General features: G+C 35.6%; 1 protein-coding gene across 1 annotated transcript in view; it reads right to left on the minus strand.

Annotated features, from left to right (window-relative positions):
- Positions 1-19,952, minus strand: part of LOC140238594 (uncharacterized) — a 122,125-nt gene that overhangs the window by 30,285 nt on the left and 71,888 nt on the right. The window contains exons 4-5 of the mRNA XM_072318495.1: positions 14,244-14,298; positions 511-703 (exon numbers count right to left, since the gene is read on the minus strand). Of these exons, the coding sequence (XP_072174596.1) occupies positions 511-703; positions 14,244-14,298 (248 nt within the window). The remainder of the gene's footprint in view (positions 1-510; positions 704-14,243; positions 14,299-19,952) is intronic.

The raw sequence follows: 19,952 nt of genomic DNA on the forward strand, positions 1-19,952 counted from the left end.
ATATGGCAAATTATACAACACGTGTATGGAATCTTGCCAAGTTTAACCGTTCTATTCAACTCCGCTTCGCGTCGTTGAATAGAACGGTTAAACTTGCACGCTCATGTAATATTCGGAACCATCGCACTCATAAACATTGAATATTTGTATAATATGCACTTGCACTTAATCAAGAACACAGTATTTTTGAATATTTAGGAATTAAACTTACTCTGGTTTTATACTCTGCTGGGATATGATCAGAAAATCAACATAATCAAAAACTGAATTAAATCACCTTTTCCCAACCATGCTCATGAGTATGTGATATTGGGGATGTTGCATAAAAAGATGTAATCACACATAGGTAAAAAAAAAAATCAAACATAAGTCAGGTATTATCCAATCAGGATTGAGTATTCAGAGACTTATGCATAATTTCTGACATTAGTTTGATGTCAACTTGTATGCAACAGGGGCCTGTTCTTTGGTTAGTCATCTGCTGAGATGACAACCTAACTCTCCACCAACCTTAAACATCTCCTCCACCTCCTCCTCCTCCTCCTCCTCCTCCTCCATCATCTCTTGCTCCATCTTCTCCTCCACACCATCCTGGGTCAGCTCCTGGATGGACCGTCCCTGCCTCTTGAGCTCCCCTGTCCGGCGGGGACCGAGGCCCTGCTTGTCTGTGGCGGACCGCATCCGGACGGCACAGTGCCTCTGCCTGCAAACGGGATGATAATGATGGAAGAAGTGAGAGGCATACCAACCACAATATGCCGCTTCACTTTGAGGTGAACCACCACGCCCTGTTTGAGTCGACAAACAGCGATTGAGAACATTCAAACTAGCAGTACACCAGAAGTTTCATCAATAAGGGATCAAAAAAGAAGAAGATGAAAATTTGGCATGTTTGTCAATGACACCATCTAATCTTCATTTCATCAAATTAATCACTGAATAGATGTTTCCTTTTGCATGGAATTTATGTTTTTAATAAGAATTTACATTTGGTGTTTATACAAAGAGTAATATTTGAAATAAAACATGTTATTTTATTTTGTTTTGTGTAGCTATTGATAAAAATATTTTTGCAGAGTATTAAGGGGTATGACAGTACAAAATGAAGGGGGTGGGGAGGGAGGGGCTTGTAATGATCCCTGGAGGGGCATGGGAGATGAAGTAATTCAAAAGTAGTGACTATTTTATTTGCAAAAAGCCACACCATGTCCAACTTGACTCTAAGACAAAGCAAAATCAGACCAATTCACCTTACACAAGTTTCACTATAAGACAGATATAGGGATAAGAGAGATATGGTATCTAAATTTCATGTGGGAAAATAGAAATTTATTTCCAAGTCAAATACTTACCAAAAAAACATGCAAAATACAAGAGGTGATGATGTCATCTCATCTCTCAAACACTCCCATTGGTTTGTGTACATAAAGACATTATCAAAATTCTGTTTTAAGACTATTAAAGATGATTTAGCAACTGCAACCTCTTATTGTCGCTGACAATCACATAGCCTAAAATTATGTTACAACAGATAAGGTTGTGGCAGGACAAAAATGACTTTTTAAAGTCTTATCTTATTCCTATATTGATTTCATGCCAAAAAAGGACATTTAGTGACAATTTTTGTATAGTTTAATAGAAGAATTCATATCTGATGACATCATTACCACTGCCAATTTGCGTTTGTGGTTGCACCTGATTTCTGAAAACATGGGATAATCTTAAATGTAATGTCTTTCTGATGTTAGGTCTCATTTTCAAGAAAACTTCACCATTCTGTGAGTTTCATTTTGCTCTAATCAGCACAGCCAACTTGAACAAAGTGTACAATTGAACTTAAATGAAAATGGTTTTGTTAATGCATCGGTGAAATTTGTGCATTGTTGTTACTGAATTGATGTGGGATGAAAAGTCAACATATATAAAAATTGACAAACATTAGAGTGTGCATGAAAGTATGGGAATGCTGGATATAGCTAAGCAAATAAGAATCAAGACTGCACAAACTTTTGTTTATTATTGTTTGTTTAATATAATGTATCAACTTAATTGGCTATGCATTAGTTCCATGTCTGAATATACGTATATATATGAATATATGAATGAATGATTAATACACATATAAGAACATACTCTCCAAATGAATGTCTTGCCACAGTAAATATGTACTTGTATCTCTGAGAAAAATGACTGTATTTCAAATCAGATGTTATGCATGTGTTTCAAATGTCATGAAGTAGTAATCATAAACATAACAGTTTAAAGTAAAAGCAGTAATATCAACTAAAAAAAAAAGATGAGACTAAAGAAGATAAAAAATAAAACAATACAAGAACTATGAATCAATTGAAAGTAATGCAACAAAATACAAACCTTTTTTTTTTTTTTACAGAAAAGAAAGCATCACTGTGCTAATGATTATTCTATGACACATTTTCCTTCATCCTAAAAATAAAACAGTTTGATTTCACCTTCAATATAATCAGGATTTCAACACTTTTTCAGACGTACCATCTACTCCAGTCTAGACTTTTACTTCTCAATCCCATCATACATACATATTAAATAACAAAAAGTTCCCCTTTAAAATCAAATAAAAATTAAAAGTCCACACAAACAAAACCAAAAATGATATTAATCCTGAAGAACAACATAACTCATAAACTCATAAAAGTGTAGCATAATCATTCACATTTAAATGGTGTGTACAGTTCTGGTTGAGGTGAGGATTTAGCTTTTAACGTTTTGCAAGATATTCAGAAACCGCTCTATGAGATGTCAAAGAGCATGCAATTCTAAGGGGTATCAAAAGTTTATTTGATGAAAATATGAAATGAAATTTTTTTTTTTTTTTTATGAAATGAAAATGAAAATGAAAATGAAATATGAAAGAGCATGTAATTTTAAGAAGGCTTCAACGTTATTTGATGAAAATTGGTTTTGAAATGGCTGAGATATCCAAAAACAAGGTGAAACAAAAAGATTCTAGGGTCAATCCACGTCAAATCATCCAATTTTCAGAAAAGTTGTCACCCGACCCCTTCCGATTTTCTTTAAAATCGCACCAAATGTTCCCCAAAGTGTCTGACGGAAAATTCCAAAATATTTTGCCCCAAGGTCAATTGGTTGCTAAGATACAGCCTCACATAGCAACCGATGCGCATTCCAAAATATTAGTTAAAAGAAAATTATGCATTTTTGATTGATTGTGGTAGCATGGATATTTATGCAAAAGTGTTCATTATCTGGAAATTGAGAGAACTTTATAGTCTTTGCAAAAAAAAGTGACTGTGACGCGAATTTGACTTTTCGTTAACGTGCACGAGGTCACCGAAAATGGTGTTAAATGTTAATTTCGAAAATTTTAATGCATATTTAGAGGCTAATATCTTCCACATTTCATCACCTTAGGTTCTAAAATATTATGCTGTTGAAGGCTTTGACTTGCTCAGTAATTTTGAAAAAAAAATTAGCGGATTCATGCTCACTGTTTTTACGGAGAGCGCCCTCAAAGTTGACAAAAATGAAAAATGTGCCAAATTCAAGGTCAGGGATCACCCTTCGTCCCACCTAGGAATGGCATCAATTTTTTTGTATTGATAGACATTTACCTATATTATCTTGGGTTGCCAAAGAAATTTTGCTACCGAAATGTTCAATGGTAAATTTACCCCACTGAAAATAGTCGTAAATGGCCAAATTCCCATGTAATATCATATATTGGGTTTAGAGGACATTTCAAATGTCCATGCTTTCAAGATAAAAAGCCCTAGCCCTGTGATATTTGCTGTAGGGGTAGTCTGTTATACATATTTTAATGATATATAGCACAAAACACTTTTATTACATAATAATGACCTTGAAATTTAATCCAAGATTTGATAAAAACAATAAGTCGCTCCATTTTCCTCATTGCACTGCATGTAATAATGTGTTTTGAAAGACTTTTCACAGAGCAATATTTCAAGAATTATGAAAGCTGACAGCCTACCATATTTAAGGTTCTACTCTATTTGTGCTCTTCTTTCAGATTTAGTGTCAATTTGATCATGAATGTTATACCCTTGACCTTGAAGTGCTTCTAAAAATAGCTGTAAATTTGTTAAAATTACAAATTACACACACAACAGGTGTTTTATGGCATAACATACTAGTGATTCTTTCACAAACACAAAAGTTTTTACAGTGTAAATGTTATATACTGGAATAAATCTATAGGTTCTTGCAAGATATGTTACATTTAATTACTTTGTTCTGACAATGACCCTGAATTTATGACCTTCAAAATCAGGAGAAATGCCTATTCCTGCCCATAAAGACCTGTATTTGATATTATGGACATTGCGCCCAACACATAAGATTCTTATTCTAGCCTGTGAAACGCACATTAAAAGCACTGAGAGTCTTCTTTTTGGGGGGATTTGTTCTGTAACTTATGACAACTTCCAAAATAATTTCCATTCTTATGTATTTTCTTGTTTTTGGAATATTTGTTATGTATTTCTTTGTTTTTTATTTTCTACAGCATTTGTAGGGTTTTTTTATTGGAAATTGTCACAGCCTGCTTTTTCTACCATAATTTGAATAGAATTAATCAAAGTGATAAATAGTAAAAATGGTCAAGTTTTTATGAATTTCACCACAAAGCACTGTTTTCCATAGGAAATGCACACAAAATTACAAAATATTACTGTCCCTTTTTGTGATTGAAATTGAGGGTCATTGTCAAAACAAAGTAATTATTGTAATATAATCTTGCAAGCACGTATAGATTAATTCCAGTATATAACATTTACACTATAAAAAGCTTTTGTGTTTGTGAAAGAATCACAAGTATATCATGCCATAAAACACCTGTCATGTGTGTAATTTGTAGCTAATTTACAGCTATTTTTAGAAACACTTCAAGGTCAAGGATATAACATTCATGATCAAATTGACACTAAATCTGAAAGAAGAGCACAAATAGTTTAGAACCTTAATGTGGTAGGCTGTCAGCTTTCATAATTCTTGAAATACTGCTCTGTGAAAAGTCTTTCAAAACACATTATTACATGCAGTGCAATGAGGAAAATAGAGCGACTTATTGTTTTTATCAAATTTTGGATTAAATTTCAAGGTCATTATTATGTAATAAAAGTGGTTTGTGGTATATATTATTAAAATATGTATAACAGACTACCCCTACAGCAAATATCACAGGGCTAGGGCTTTTCAGCTTGAAAGCATGGACATTAATGAAATGTCCTCTAAACCCAATATATGATATTACATGGGAATTTGGCCGTTTACGTCCATTTTCAGTGGGGTAAATTTACCATTGAACATTTCGGTAGCAAAATTTCTTTGGCAACCCAAGATAATATAGGTAAATGTCTATCAATACAAAAAAATTGATGCCATTCCTAGGTGGGACGAAGGGTGATCCGTGACCTTGAATTTGGCACATTTTTCATTTTTGTCAACTTTGAGGGCGCTCTCTGTAAAAACGGTGAGCATAAATCCGCTAATTTTTTTTTCGAAATTACTGAGCAAGTCAAAGCTTTCAACAGCATAATATTTTAGAACCTAAGGTGATGAAATGTGGAAGATATTAGCCTCTAAATATGCATTAAAATTTTCGAAATTAACATTTAACACCATTTTCGGTGACCTCGTGCACGTTAACGAAAAGCCAATTTCGCGTCACAGTCACTTTTTCTTGCAAAGACTATAAAGTTCTCTCAATTTCCAGATAATGAACACTTTTGCATAAATATCCATGCTACCACAATCAATCAAAAATGCATAATTTTCTTTTAACTAATATTTTGGAATGCGCATTGGTTGCTATGTGAGGCTGTATCTTAGCAACCGATTGACCTTGGGGCAAAATATTTTGGGATTTTCCGTCAGACACTTTGGGGAACATTTGGTGCGATTTTAAAGAGAATCGGAGGGGGTCGGGTGACAAGCACTGGATGATTTGACGTGGATTGACCCTCTAATAAAAGACGTGGTCTGTTGTCTTTTATTATTACCATTTTTTTGGATATCTCAGCCATTTGAAAACCAATTTTCATCAAATAACATTGAAGCCTTCTTAAAATTACATGCTCTTTCATATTTCATAAGAGGTTTCTCATTATCTCACTTACGAATATTCAAAAAATGAATCCCCACCTCAACCAGTACTGTACAGTCCCTTTAAAGTTAAAGAAAACATACCACTGATGTTTTCAACACAAAATAATTACACACATAGTGTCATGCATGCAATAGTAAGGCTTAGAAGGCATGCAAGAGAAAACAAAATGCTTAAAAAAAAAACACGCACACACACACAAAAGACTGGTTACAGTTTGTTATTCCAATGGTTTAATCCAAAAACAAAATACAGTTTGTTATTCCAAAGGTTCTTGAGAAGCCACCTTCTTGTTATTTTTGGATTTGTAAACCTTATTTCATTTTCTGGAATAAGAAACCTCTGGAATAACAAACCTTGCTTCATTTTTGGATTAACAAACCTATGGAATATGGGACCTTTGGAATAATGCCACATATATTATGTTCAGATTTCTGAACCGTATTTCATATTCCGATTAACAAACATCTAGGTATAGCAAATTTGTGTGTTTCTGAATAATGAACTTTCTGAAAAGAGAACATCACCCCAAAAGAGTATCAACAATTTATTGCATACATATAACAAAACGTATTCATAAATACAATACACAAGAAACTTTAATAGTTTTCAAAAATTGCATCCTAATTTATAGTCATGCAGAGAATTCTGAAAATATCACTTAAAAAACCCCCACATACTAATATCAAAGATGGATGAAATGTATCTTCTATTGATACACTTTAAACATTGATAAAGTTTGCAACATTGCATGGGTGATATTGTCCTCCTATTCTGTTGTGAAAAAAAAACAAAATAATCTTTTTGTGTCTTTTGTGCACTCATTTGCAATTAAGACCCTGTTAAAAGCAAAGTATTACAGCATAAATATGGTTTCAAAGCTTAGACATGATTTATAACAATGACATTATAATGGACATGAGGTAAAATTAAAAGGCAATCTGGAGCAGGGTGTGAGGCATTAATCTTTGCAGGTGCTCAGTATTTTCTTTACACTTTATTTGAAGCTATTTTGTCACATAAAAACAATGCAAATCAGGAATGATACTCACTAATCCACTAAGGAGTTAGCATAGCAGCGCATTCTTACTACTGTTTAGAAGCAAATATCTTACACCCATTACTTTTTCAAAGTGTTCTGCATGCAAAAATCTTTGAAATAACATTGGGGCGCACAGTACATAACATGCTTCTTTCACTGCCTTGGAAGTGCGTGATTTGCAAATATAGCCTTTCCTACATACACAAAATATGTGCCTGTGCATTTTAGCTTTATTTTGTCATGTGTATTCACTAGCCCTCACCAAATGTCATTCCGTTCCAATCTCATTTTAATCAAACTTTCATTATTCTTGTTATCTGATTGTTTGTTTTGTTTCCTATCAATCATTGCTAACTCACACAAGGTGTAAACTTGCACTGTCATAGACACATAAAGATAATGCTTTACGGGTAGTTCTTTTACCTTACAAAACAGCCAAGACGGCATAGTCTTCATAAAAACAGAGATCTAAAATCTCTGATGAGTACTATGGATTGACTGGTATTCCATTTCAAACCTCACACAGTTTCTTTCTTTCAGTAATATTGCTGCCATAAAAGGAACATTTTTGAATGAATGATTAATGCAAATAATATAACTAATAGTGCAAGGCAAAGAATACAATAAAATGATATGCTATATGGGAAGTGGAATGGACCTACATCCATATTTTGACATCTGGAGGAAAATACTCTCTTTCTTTCCAGTACATTAGCGCAAATTTCTCTATGTAATGTCTCCCATGTTGAATGATAGGACAAATGAAGGAAATATCTGTTTTTTGTTTTCAATAAAAGATTACAATGCCCTAAATAACACTGATGTTTGATTGACAAAAAAAAAATAAATAGATAAAAAATCCATGTATCTACCATGAAAATAAAAGGAAACCAAAACCCAATGAGAAATGTGGATTGAGTGAAAACAGCAACATTAGTAGAACACATCAGTGAAAATTTGAGGAAAATCAGACAATCGATGCAAAAGTTAAAATTTTTAAAAATTTTAGTGTTGGAACTGCTGGATGAGGAGACTACATTGTACTTGAGTTTATGACATCATGTGTGGACAACAATTATGAATAAAATAGAAAGAAAATTCAATATGCTTTCCCTTTTCTGGCATAATGACAGAGCACTTGACTAACCGCTTTCAGAAAGCAGGGGGAATAATTACTACCCTTAACATATGTCAGTATGAAGTTGATGGAATGTGTAATTTTCATGAAAAATGAAATTTTTGTGGAATTTCCTTTATATTTTCTTTATATTGTTGTCCACACGTAATGTCATGAACTCTAGTAGTCTCCTCATCCAGCGTTTCCAACACCAAAGCTTTAAAAATCCATAACTTTTGCATCAATTGTCCTCAAACTTTTAACTGTCCTCAATTTTCCTCAAACTATCACTGATGTGTTCTACTAATGTTGCTGCTTTCACTCAATTCACAAATTTCTCTTTGGGTTTTGGTTTCCTTTAATGTCTGGAATTGATGTGAAGTAGATATTGCCAGAACCACCAGTCTTTTTACTCACACTGAAGAGAAGCACCTCCTTAAAGATCTTCGTTTTTTGCTAATAAAATGAGAGGCACTTCTCATGAGGCTATCCAAACTGAAGCAAGCGATTGTTAGAGTGGAGAAAAACAGAAACCAAACTAGATATGTGAGAGCTGGAATATATCGGAAATTAATAAAATGGTATAATTATCAGGTGGATACATACCATAATATTGTTGGGTATAATATTTAATGATATGACATATTCATTCAAGCAGAAATCTGAGAAAAAACAATCATGGCTTTACATTGATTTATAAATGAACAAATTTTAGTCATTGAAAGTACATTTATTGCTACGTATGGAAAGTTCCTGAAAGTGTGTAATAGAATTTAAACAAAAAAGAGTGAAACTTCAGCTGAAAGAAGTCAATCACTAAAAGCAGTAAAAGACCTCTGAAAGTCAAAGGTATTCTGTACCAATGATACAAGAAAGATGGTTTGTATCTGCTTGCCATGTTAGACAGGTTCTTTAAATGACTATTGATAGCGTATCACTACAGAAGAAGGAATCATCACATGTATGCAACTGGGGTATATTGTTTTTTTCTGTAACATCAACACATAGATTTAATGCTATTCTCTTTACACAACTTGTTTGATATGCTATTTGGATGACAAGTAAGCAAAATGAACAGGTATGAATACATAGATAAGTATACACATTATAACTTGGATTAATTAAGTATACAGCTAATTCCTAAATGACAATTAAATGACAATTAACATTTGTTAACTGATGAAAGTCTGAATTTCTAGGAGGTTGGAGAATCATATACTGTAAACGTGGAAATTTTCGCGGTACATTAATTTCCGCGGATTTCGCGCTACGCTCGGCTAGCGCGAATTCAAAAACGCGCGAATATATCTTCATAATTTTCTACGCACATTTTGAACGGGATGAATTGTGTGCGCTTCATCGATGATACTGCTACGTAGTACAATGTACAGGCATGTTTACGCTACTAGTACTGTGCGAAGAGACGATACCCTAGATTGCTGCGTACTGTAGCATGCATGTGTGCACCGCACGCATCGATGCTACAGTCCCCCGTGACTACGGTACTAGAGTCACAGCTGTACTACGTATTTGAGTGCTTGTACTCGCAGTCGAGCCGCTCGCTACGTCGCTTGTCGTACGCTGGCATAGCAAGCTATGTAGCAGAGGCTTTGGATGAAAGCAGTGAATGTGTACTACAGTAAAATAAACTGCTGCGGAGCGCGAATTTAAGAACCCGCGAATACGTTTTCGAGCCGCTCAGCACGAAAAATTAATCGCGCGAAAATATTGACGTTTACAGTATTCAGGTACTAGTAAGTACATATCCTCAATTAATTTACTGCATCTCCAATGAAAAAGAGCTGAAATACATGTGTTATACCAGATGAACACACACATAATCCCATATTAAGATCACATTTTCAAAGTCAATATTTTACAAAGTTTCCTGTCTAAAGAAGATGCAGTGGCTTAGAGTCAGAATTTCAGAGAAGACCAAGAAGAAATTTACGAAGGAGTATCATACATGTTGTTCTTGTTCTGACTGACACACACACCCACACACACATAGACACACAAAGATAAAAAAAAATAAATTAAAACTAACATAAAAGTACCACCAATTATTGTATCATCTGGTATTCTGCAGAAATAGACTTTTTGATCCTTTTCGTAGGGCAGGCTGAGAAAGCAACATACACAAGTATCTAGATCACAGATGATAAAGTGCAATCAGAATCAGGAAATGACAAGCTGGGTTCTATTTCTCATACAGATATTCCAGCAGCATGGTCTGGTAATGCACTGGTACAGCTTTCAATGAGCCAAAGTTGTATGCTGACCTACTTTGGCAAAAGGAAGCAAGTGACATGCCATCCGAATTTGAGCTATTGATGTTTTCATAATTCACATAATGAACTCTTCTTCCGGGCCAAATTTCATGCAGAAACACTCATCCTATTAAGAGATATATTAGATAAGACATCATGATAGTCTATTGACGCCAGTGTAAATGACAGACACATTTTGCTCTTTTACGAGAAATGTCACTTTTGTCACTTGCTTCCTTTTACCAAAGTAGGGCAGTATGAATCTCTATGACATATAAAATCCTAGAACCATACTTGTTCAAATTCATTTACTGGATCACTTTCTATATCTTCCTCAAAGCAATTCTATTGAATGTCTTATCACCACACCAGAATAACTCCTTTGGTATTTGCTTTCAGGAAATTATGACTGCAAATTGATAAGAGTCAGGATACAAAGAATAAAAAAATAAACCAGACAATACTTCTCATGGATATAGAAGCCTTAACATGAAAAGTGGAAGATCTTCGGCCCCTTTTGACTGAATTGATAAATTGTAACTTTAAAGAAACCCAGTTTCTGAAATTTCAGGTTCATACAAAGAGGGTATCCAATGATGGAATTTACATGAGCATACAAGTAATTTGAATGAAAGATGCAAACTATGCATTAAGGTATAGAAACTCTGGGGTAAAAAAAAAAGAAAGAAAGAAAGAATGTGAATGATCACATGCATGATAGCACATCAGATCAATTAGACTTTAATCTATAAAGTGACAGTGATAATATATATATTCATATTATACATATCAAAAAAGCTACCGGTATACATGATTCGTTACAGGATTCTGAAAAGTACCCGAGCCGGGCCAGCCTTCCCACTGTAGGGTATCCCCAAGCTACCTCATCTTAAAGCGCAAATTACTCTTACACTTCAAACGGCATGCATTACCTTGAAACATTATAACTGGCATACAGAGAGGCTCCAGAAGTGGTATGACTCCTTGATATTGGCATCCTGGAATGTTTTTCCACTCAACCATATGTACATGCTAAAACCTGCTTATTCTACAAATCAGAACATTGATTTTTCCTCCATGGGCACGTACATGATCCTTCCATGAAAGTTCCACAATCTTGCTCAACTGTCACAATGGAGCAGCCGCGATATTTACAATCATTCCCAATCACCTCTATAGAGCTCACTGATTACACATCAAATGTGAGAAGCAATGACTTTTACCACTGGGATAGTCAGGGGCTTTACTGTTATGTAATCAGGGGAAGGCACGGTCACCCCAGGGGGGATCTTCTTCTTTACCCACTTCCTTTCTGACGTTAACCTATTTTTGGGAGGGCTGAAATCTCAGCGAGATAACAGCACCAAACTTTTACCACTGTCATGGTGAATGCTTTGTATTCAGCAAACAATATCAAACAGTGATGACCCACAAGAAGTTCAAGAACCTTGACACTGATTCTTCACTGATCGAATGCCCACACCATTTTTCTCTGTATCTCACTCCTAGAAATACTGAAAATTTGGCATACATATTTCATTGATAGTGTCATTTATAGGGTACTGGAGAGATGATATCACAGTCTTTTGCTCCAGCACGGTTAACAACCATGTGTTCACAGACATTGGGGATATATTAATAGAACCAGTTTCCATGGCAATGAATGGCTATGATGTCACAATTTGGAAGTCCATACAAATTCATTAAAGTCATTAACACTGTGTCATATTCAACCAAAATCTCAATAAATACCGGTACATGTGTTGAGTGGACATGCATCATGTGATGTGACTGGAAGTTATTCATTCCCTTTATCTACTGTACGGTAAAACTGCTCAGTATTTCCTTGGGGATGGTCCTATTTTGGGGGTCACTGTTAATTTGTTTTGCAGTTTTAGAGTTCTTCTACCAGTCAGGGAAGTATAGCTCATACAATGGCAGGAAAGACTGCAGTCACTGGTGCTGTCTCAAATTAGAAATTGTCTTTGGAAATAGATGTTGGTCTTCCTCATGGAAATGAGGGTTGAATCTACCTGTTCACCTAGCAACAACAAATAAACTTTACATGAAAAAGTCTTATTTCATTCTTTTCCCTTTTATGAGCTTTGGTGCTAAAATCATGCTTATGAGATCTATTGCAATAGGAGTTTAGATTAGAGCTGGAAGCATAAAAAACTTTGAGGTCTAGTCAAAGCCAATGGCATACATGTATATCGCAATATTTTCCCCCAAGTTAACGTAGTATATACTTATACAAATAATACTGCAGAAAAAAAAGGTGACATATATTTACAAGAAATGCTACGTTTGAATTGCAGCCGAGGTTGGATTTTCATAGAAAAGGACTAGCCTACACCTGTGTTAGTGGCAGTACAGGTATGTTGCATGTAATCAGGGCCCTGTTTCATAAAGATGTAAGGATGTCAAATCTTGCTGGAATGACAACTTCCAATAGCAACAGCCAATCAGGAAGCTGCATTCTTGTCATTACCATGACAACTGTCATTCCAGCAAGAGTTGTTATCATATCAGCTTTTTATGAAATGGGGCCCTGAAGATATGCAGGGCTGCCAACAGTCCCAAATCAAACTCAGGAAGAATCCCAACTGCTATCAGGAAGACACCGTTGCATGCAACTCAACTAAGCTAAAAAGATACCTAAATTAGGTAGGTTTTGTACTGTATTATCAGGACACGAAGAGAAAGTTTAGTATTTATAGATCCTCCCACAAGATAACAGAGACTTGGCAGCTCTATATGTATAAACTGTGTTTACCCGGGTAATAGAGAGGAAAGCTGAGTGCTATAAGCTTATAAGAAAATCTTTTCTTACTTTTTAACACCCCTAAACACTGGAAAAGCTTACAAAAACTACAAAGCCTCAAATTTATGGCAAATCGAAAATGATGGCCATTTTTGTTGACATACGATAAAGTGGACTTGCGTATCGCCATGGAGACGAGTCAAGACACTGCATGACTCAGGTCCAATAATGGCCCACTTCCGGACCAGGCAAAGGCACTTTGCCAGCTTATCACAAATAATTACAGATGATTTCTGGGCAACAGTTGTTCCACACACGATGACCACTGTATCTTCTTTGTGTGGACCTACAGTAACCATTACCCACTCAACAACTCACAGTGAAATAACAAGGACTTTCAAAAAAAACCTAACACAAAACAATAAAAACTAAAGTCTTCCTCTTTCTCCTCCTCCTGTATTGATATACTTTTCCGAGAAAGTGTTCTTTTTCTTGACATGGCTATTTGTAACTGATAAAGAACTGCATTCTCAAGACACCACTTGCTTGATGACAGAAATTATAATTTGATCTTGGTCAATATATATATTAGCAGTACATATAAAAATATGATATGATCTTAAATAGAATACACTGTACAAGAAAGTTATTGCAAAAATTGACAACATGATATTATCACAAAGAGGACTCACAGCAAAATACATAATTAAGTTTCTTCTGCAGTAGACCGAAAATCCTAAATTCTTTGATTCTTACAATGTGATTTGCCCTTTTCTACAACAACAAAAACAACAACGACATCAACAACAAAACTGAACAAAACACACAGTGTTTTGATTGGAGGTCAACAGTCTGCATGTTCTCCAATGCCATGACAGCATTTGAAGTTTTGATTAAAAAAGGTTAATAAGTGACTTTTTACGTACCTCCTTTGTCGCGACAGTTTGTGTGTTCCAATGGACCCATCATCTTCTCTTTCATCTGAAGGACACAAACAAAAAGAAAATATTTGTAACGCAATTGCATGTAAATGGTTCAAAAGATCTATGTAACCTACAAAAACATGTGTTTTATAAGCGTAAAGAGACACACAATTCAACTTGCTCATTTACATCGATGAGTCTTGAAGTTTTCTACCATAAAAAGTACTTGCAACAAAGATTATCATCACAATACAGGAAAGAAACTAATATCGAATGAAACATTCCCAGTCATCAGAAACAATACTTCAAGTCATAGATCAATGTAATCATGCTTCTTCTTTTTTTTCTTCAATACATGTACTTCCAGTCCTGGGGAAATAAAAATGTTAACACTAGTTCATAAGGACTGCTTTATCACTGAAGCTAGTTTTGTGGTAGTTAAGTGAATAGGGGAAATGCTAAGCTAATGGCAAAACTCTCTTCACTTTCTGTAAGTGACAGATTTGCCCAACAATGTGCCACTTTAAAGGATAGGAATTCTCGAAATCACACAGTAGTTTAATATCTACATCTGAAAGAAATTCCTTATTTGAAAATGATAGAAAAATGAATTTACAAAAATTCTATCTCCTGAGCAACACATACATACTCACAAACACACACACACACACACACACAAACACAATCACACAATCACACAATCACACTGTTTAATGCACCTGCCACACACACACAAAAGGACCACACTCCAGCGGAGAGTGTGTAGAGCAAAGATATTGCATGCCTGCAGTGAAGCACCTAGATCTGTTACAGTCCAAGCTTACACTACTGGAAGGCCTGTATTTTAAGATCTTCTCATCCACTGGATTAATGGTCAAGGCCAAATGCATGCAGTAGGCCATCTTGTGTGTGCCTGGACATTGACTTCTACTTCTTCGTCTTCTTAGTTCTTAATCTTCCAAGGGCTATGTGGCCTTTCAACAAGATGAACTGGGCTTGTGCAGTCAGCATTAACTTTATCACCCTATGTGCCGTCATAAAAGTTTCTTGTTAATCAACATGTCACTCCTAAGTACCATATGAATGTAAGTAGTGCATATTGATTGATTCAAGTTTGAATTCCTCAACTTTACCAATGATCTATTCTACTGCTATAAAAGATGCAGCTGCTCATCAATGTCAACTACTTGCTGATGCACTTTTCAAACATGATTCAGCAGGGTGACTGTGATTCAAACCATTCAATGAACAAGTTTTGTTGGGGTCAACCCGGTTTCTTTTACCTAATGATCCAACATACATCACATATTGCCCTGTCAATTTGATGACAGGGCAATGACCCTCTTCGGAAGAAATGTACATGGGGCAGATGCTACATTCATTCTCATTAAATGTCATCCTTGTAAAACAGCTGAAAGAACATTCTCCCCATTAGCAGTAAATACCTCCTCTTCCTTGTTGTCTGGTTAGATTTAGAAATTACACACCCTTTCAAATTATGTGTTTGTTTAAGAAAATTACTGTGTATCTGAGGGCATTAGATGACTGGGACCTCATTCATGATCTAGCCTTTGTGATGGGGAGGGGGGGGGGGGGGGGTAGGAGGGGGAGCTGCTTCCTCGCAGTGTTTGCTTAAGATTAGTTTTTGGTCCTAATATTTAATGAGCATTCATTAAAGAACAGGTGAAGAAAGTATTGACATGGGGTACAACATGAACTCCACAGGTGTTGGGAGTAAAATCTATTCAGGAACACATTAAATCCCTCAAGACAAATAACGCCTCCCCTAATTGGTGACCACGACAACAAAAATAAACATACACCATTTGCCAAAAATAACCCCTTATCATCACATTTATGTAACAATTAGACTGTCACAAAATGAGACACGTGTTGGCGAGTGTTTGAGGTCATTAAGAAGATGGTGAGAGAGTGGTAATCAAATCACCACACCATTATCTAAGCCCAAACAAGAGGAAATTGAGATGACACCAGCCCTTGGGTGCTAATTGTTCGGAGGAATGGGGAGAAAACTAGGTTGGGGTCGAGTCCAAGGGAGATTGGGCATAGAACAATTAATAAGCACGTTTGGAGTTTCACTTTGCTGCATGAAAAAGCTAATTTGTATTTGACCTAGCACTATTTACGAAAATGCACACAAGCACTTCTATGTTGGCGTTTTCACAGGAGTCAAATTTCAGCTGCCTCTAAAGGCAGCTGATATTTCAATATCTAAATATTCAAAATCTTATATTTATCAATATCTAAATATTTCAAAATCTGAATATCTAAATATTGAGATCAGAGTCAGTTTCTTCCCACTTTCTTCCAAGTTATGATAGCTGATAACAGCCATAACTACTACGTCAGAATGGACAGTGCATAACTTTACATATGCAACACTAGGAGAGTTTAATGTACATTGTAAACATTAGGGAACATATAAACAACGCATTGTGCATGTTTATCCTTTTTTGAGGGAAAAAATGCTCAGAAAGCAGGCAGTTTTGTTTTGACAAGCTCTCTTTGAGTTTCACTATCCTTCATCAGGAATAAAAAGCAACAAAACATGAGTTTTAAGAATGAGTCACTTATGTTTGTCTAAGGTCTATGAACACCATTGTTCATCAAAACTCAATGCTGATGTTACCCTGATATTAATAAGAGTAATCTGGTGCTTTTCATAAAGTAATGTCAGCAGATTTGCCTTTGCTAGAATCATTTTATTTTTGTTCACTATTAATTGATGCATTTGGTTGCAAGTACTGGCACTGTGCCACACACACACACACACACAAAAAATCACAGGAAGATTTATATGGCCTAGAGTATGACTGTTCAATGTTTATCTCCCCCAAGATAACTACCAATTTACACATCATATAAACATCTGTCCTTCTGCTTCAACATGTATCAATGGCCATTTCACAGTAAGCATATTCCCATATTGACAGGACAATGTGTTTTGCTATCTGTTTTGCCCAACAAAATCAATTGATAGCAAACTTGACAGAATGTGTTTCACATTCATTACAATTCTTTAAATATTTGAAAGAAAAAGTAATGAAATCCCCCTCTCAAAAAAGAAAAAAAAAAGAATATATATATATATATATTTATATATATATATATATCTAATACAGTATTCATCGCATAATCGGGCATCTGATAATCGGGAACCTCGCTTAAATGACATACGCTTCCCAGAAACATTTCCAATGCACGTTATTTTCACTGGATAATCGGGCGGGGACCTCTGATAAACGGGACAATTTTTCTTCAAGCGATCTTTGATTTTGTTGAAATTTTACACAAAAAATCTACCAAAATACCACAACAATATTTCAAAGATTCCCTATCAGTTGTCGTTTACATCAAACTTACAAAGCAAGCTTGGGACTGGTGTGTTTTGACCTCCGTCCATCCAGTACACATACATTTCAGCTCGCTGCCCGCCTTCGCTCTTCTGTACATGTGTATATATGGCGAGCTAGATCGCTACAACACATGTACAGTGCAGTGATCGCGGCAAGTAAACAATCAAGCCGTGATGATTGAATGATTGAAGGACTTTTTATTGACGTTCCCACATCAGTTCTGGGTAATCATGTCCCATGGTTGTGGATATGTGGATACAGAACGCCCTACGTGTCCAAGAATTCTACGAATGTTTAAGAAAGTGCTAGCTTTTAATCCACATATTTCGTGTTCGAAGAGAGGTGACAGAAGAAGAACCCGGTTGCGATTACTCTACATCATTGCGAGAATGCAGGGACAGCTAGAGGGTCGCGCGCACCGAGGGGTAGCGTGGTTGTGTATTCATGTACATGCACAGTACGTCAGTATGCGTGTGTGTGTGTGTGTGTGTGTGTGTGCACTACATAATGTACATGTCGTATGCCGTTAGTGTATGGTGAGTGCTCATCGCGAAATCGGGCACCCCGCTTAAAGGGGCCGTGTTTGCTACTCCCAACCTGTCCCGATTATGCGATGAATACTGTATATATATACTGAGTGTCAAGGGCAATTAATGTGCAGTTGTCAAAGCTGTTGAAATATATCAAAGTCTGTAAAATGCCTTTGGACAATCTTCACAACAGCCCATTTGTTGAGTTTGTTTTCGTTTTGTTTTGTTGCTGTTTTTTTTTTTGGGGGGGGGGCAGTTAAGGGCATGCTACAGCTTTTATAGTTAATATCTGTTAAATTCAGAGTGCTTTGATTAACCCAGGAAATTAGCACAAATTTTGACCTTGATTGTTACCTAAACAGCGTTATATTTTCAGGATTGAACATGCTATTTTTGGAGAGTTGATATCCCACAACATTGTTTCAATAATTAGCACCTCCCTTCATAGACCCTTCTGAAGGAATACTCTGTGTGTTTCCTTGCTTACAAGTCACATTTTCAAAACAAGTATTGTAAAAAAATATATAATGCATGTATACATTTTTTTTTACAATTTTTACATGATATATTTTAAGATATATTACATTATGAAAGGAATGATTACATGAGATTTGACTAGCCTTTGATATAGACACTTGTATTAGTTTTGGAAATATGATCCTTTGCTGTATTCTTCAATCTGCACTAGACATGATTATGAAGTAGGACATATCTTTGATGTTTGAAACAATCATTGTGAAGTCAGTGATCATATGTTTCGCACTACAGCATGCAACAATACACATGGACTACAGCTAGAAATACCTTCTCTCTCTATCTGTCTCTCTCTCACTCACACACACACACACACAGACACACACACACACACACACACACACACACAAACACACACAAAACTTTAAGAAGTGATAACATACAAGCAGGAAATGACCACTTAAGCAGGGCAATGACAGACAAAATGATTAGGGAATAATCTCCCTTATCTCTCACTCTCTTCCAAGTATGTTGGGGTCTACTACTTTGTATCCCTCACAAACAAAACATATTTGAGACATAAATTTTAAAGAGAAACTCCACTTCCCTTTCAAAGTTGACTTCTCCATTCAGAATATGATAGTTCTTTGAGATGGATTTTCTGTGAATCTGCCATCATTTCACTTCAGTTTTGACTGAACCATTCTTGCTGACTGGCAGTCACTTATTGAGATCTGAGTGACAAAAATCAAGTACACTACAAAGTTGTTTTTCCAACACAAAGTGAGTGTTGCAGGTTTGCTGTACAGTAGTGACAACATCTTGTCAGAGTGACAACTAGATTGCCAACACAAGCTGACTACATCTTTTGCTATGACACTGTTGTCACCATAGAATCAAATCCCACCTGACTCACAAGGCTCTCTACAAAATGAGTTATCACTGGACCAGTCAGTCATCAATGCATGATAAATAATACAGCCTTAAATATTGTCCAAGGAAAGGATTAGCCATAGAATACCCTCCAAAAGGCCAGAATGCCCCAAATATTCCAACTTGTGTTTGAAGATGGACCCTTTAACAAACTGCTGCGAAGAATGTGAAGCTTTAATGAGTTTGGGTTGCAACTAACTCACAAGACTTGTATACCATATTACTTGCGTAGAAGTTTTCCCTCAGACTTTGTTGAAGATGCATCAAGTATATTTAAGTCAACAGCAAATTCTTGCTCCAGGTGATTGCTAAACAAGGACTTAGTTACAAGCTGTTTATAGAGTTCAATATTTTGTAACCTACTGAAATACAAAATGCAAATGAATATAACTGCATAT

Source organism: Diadema setosum, chromosome 15 (genome assembly GCF_964275005.1).
Source record: "Diadema setosum chromosome 15, eeDiaSeto1, whole genome shotgun sequence".
Lineage (NCBI taxonomy): Eukaryota > Metazoa > Echinodermata > Echinoidea > Diadematoida > Diadematidae > Diadema > Diadema setosum.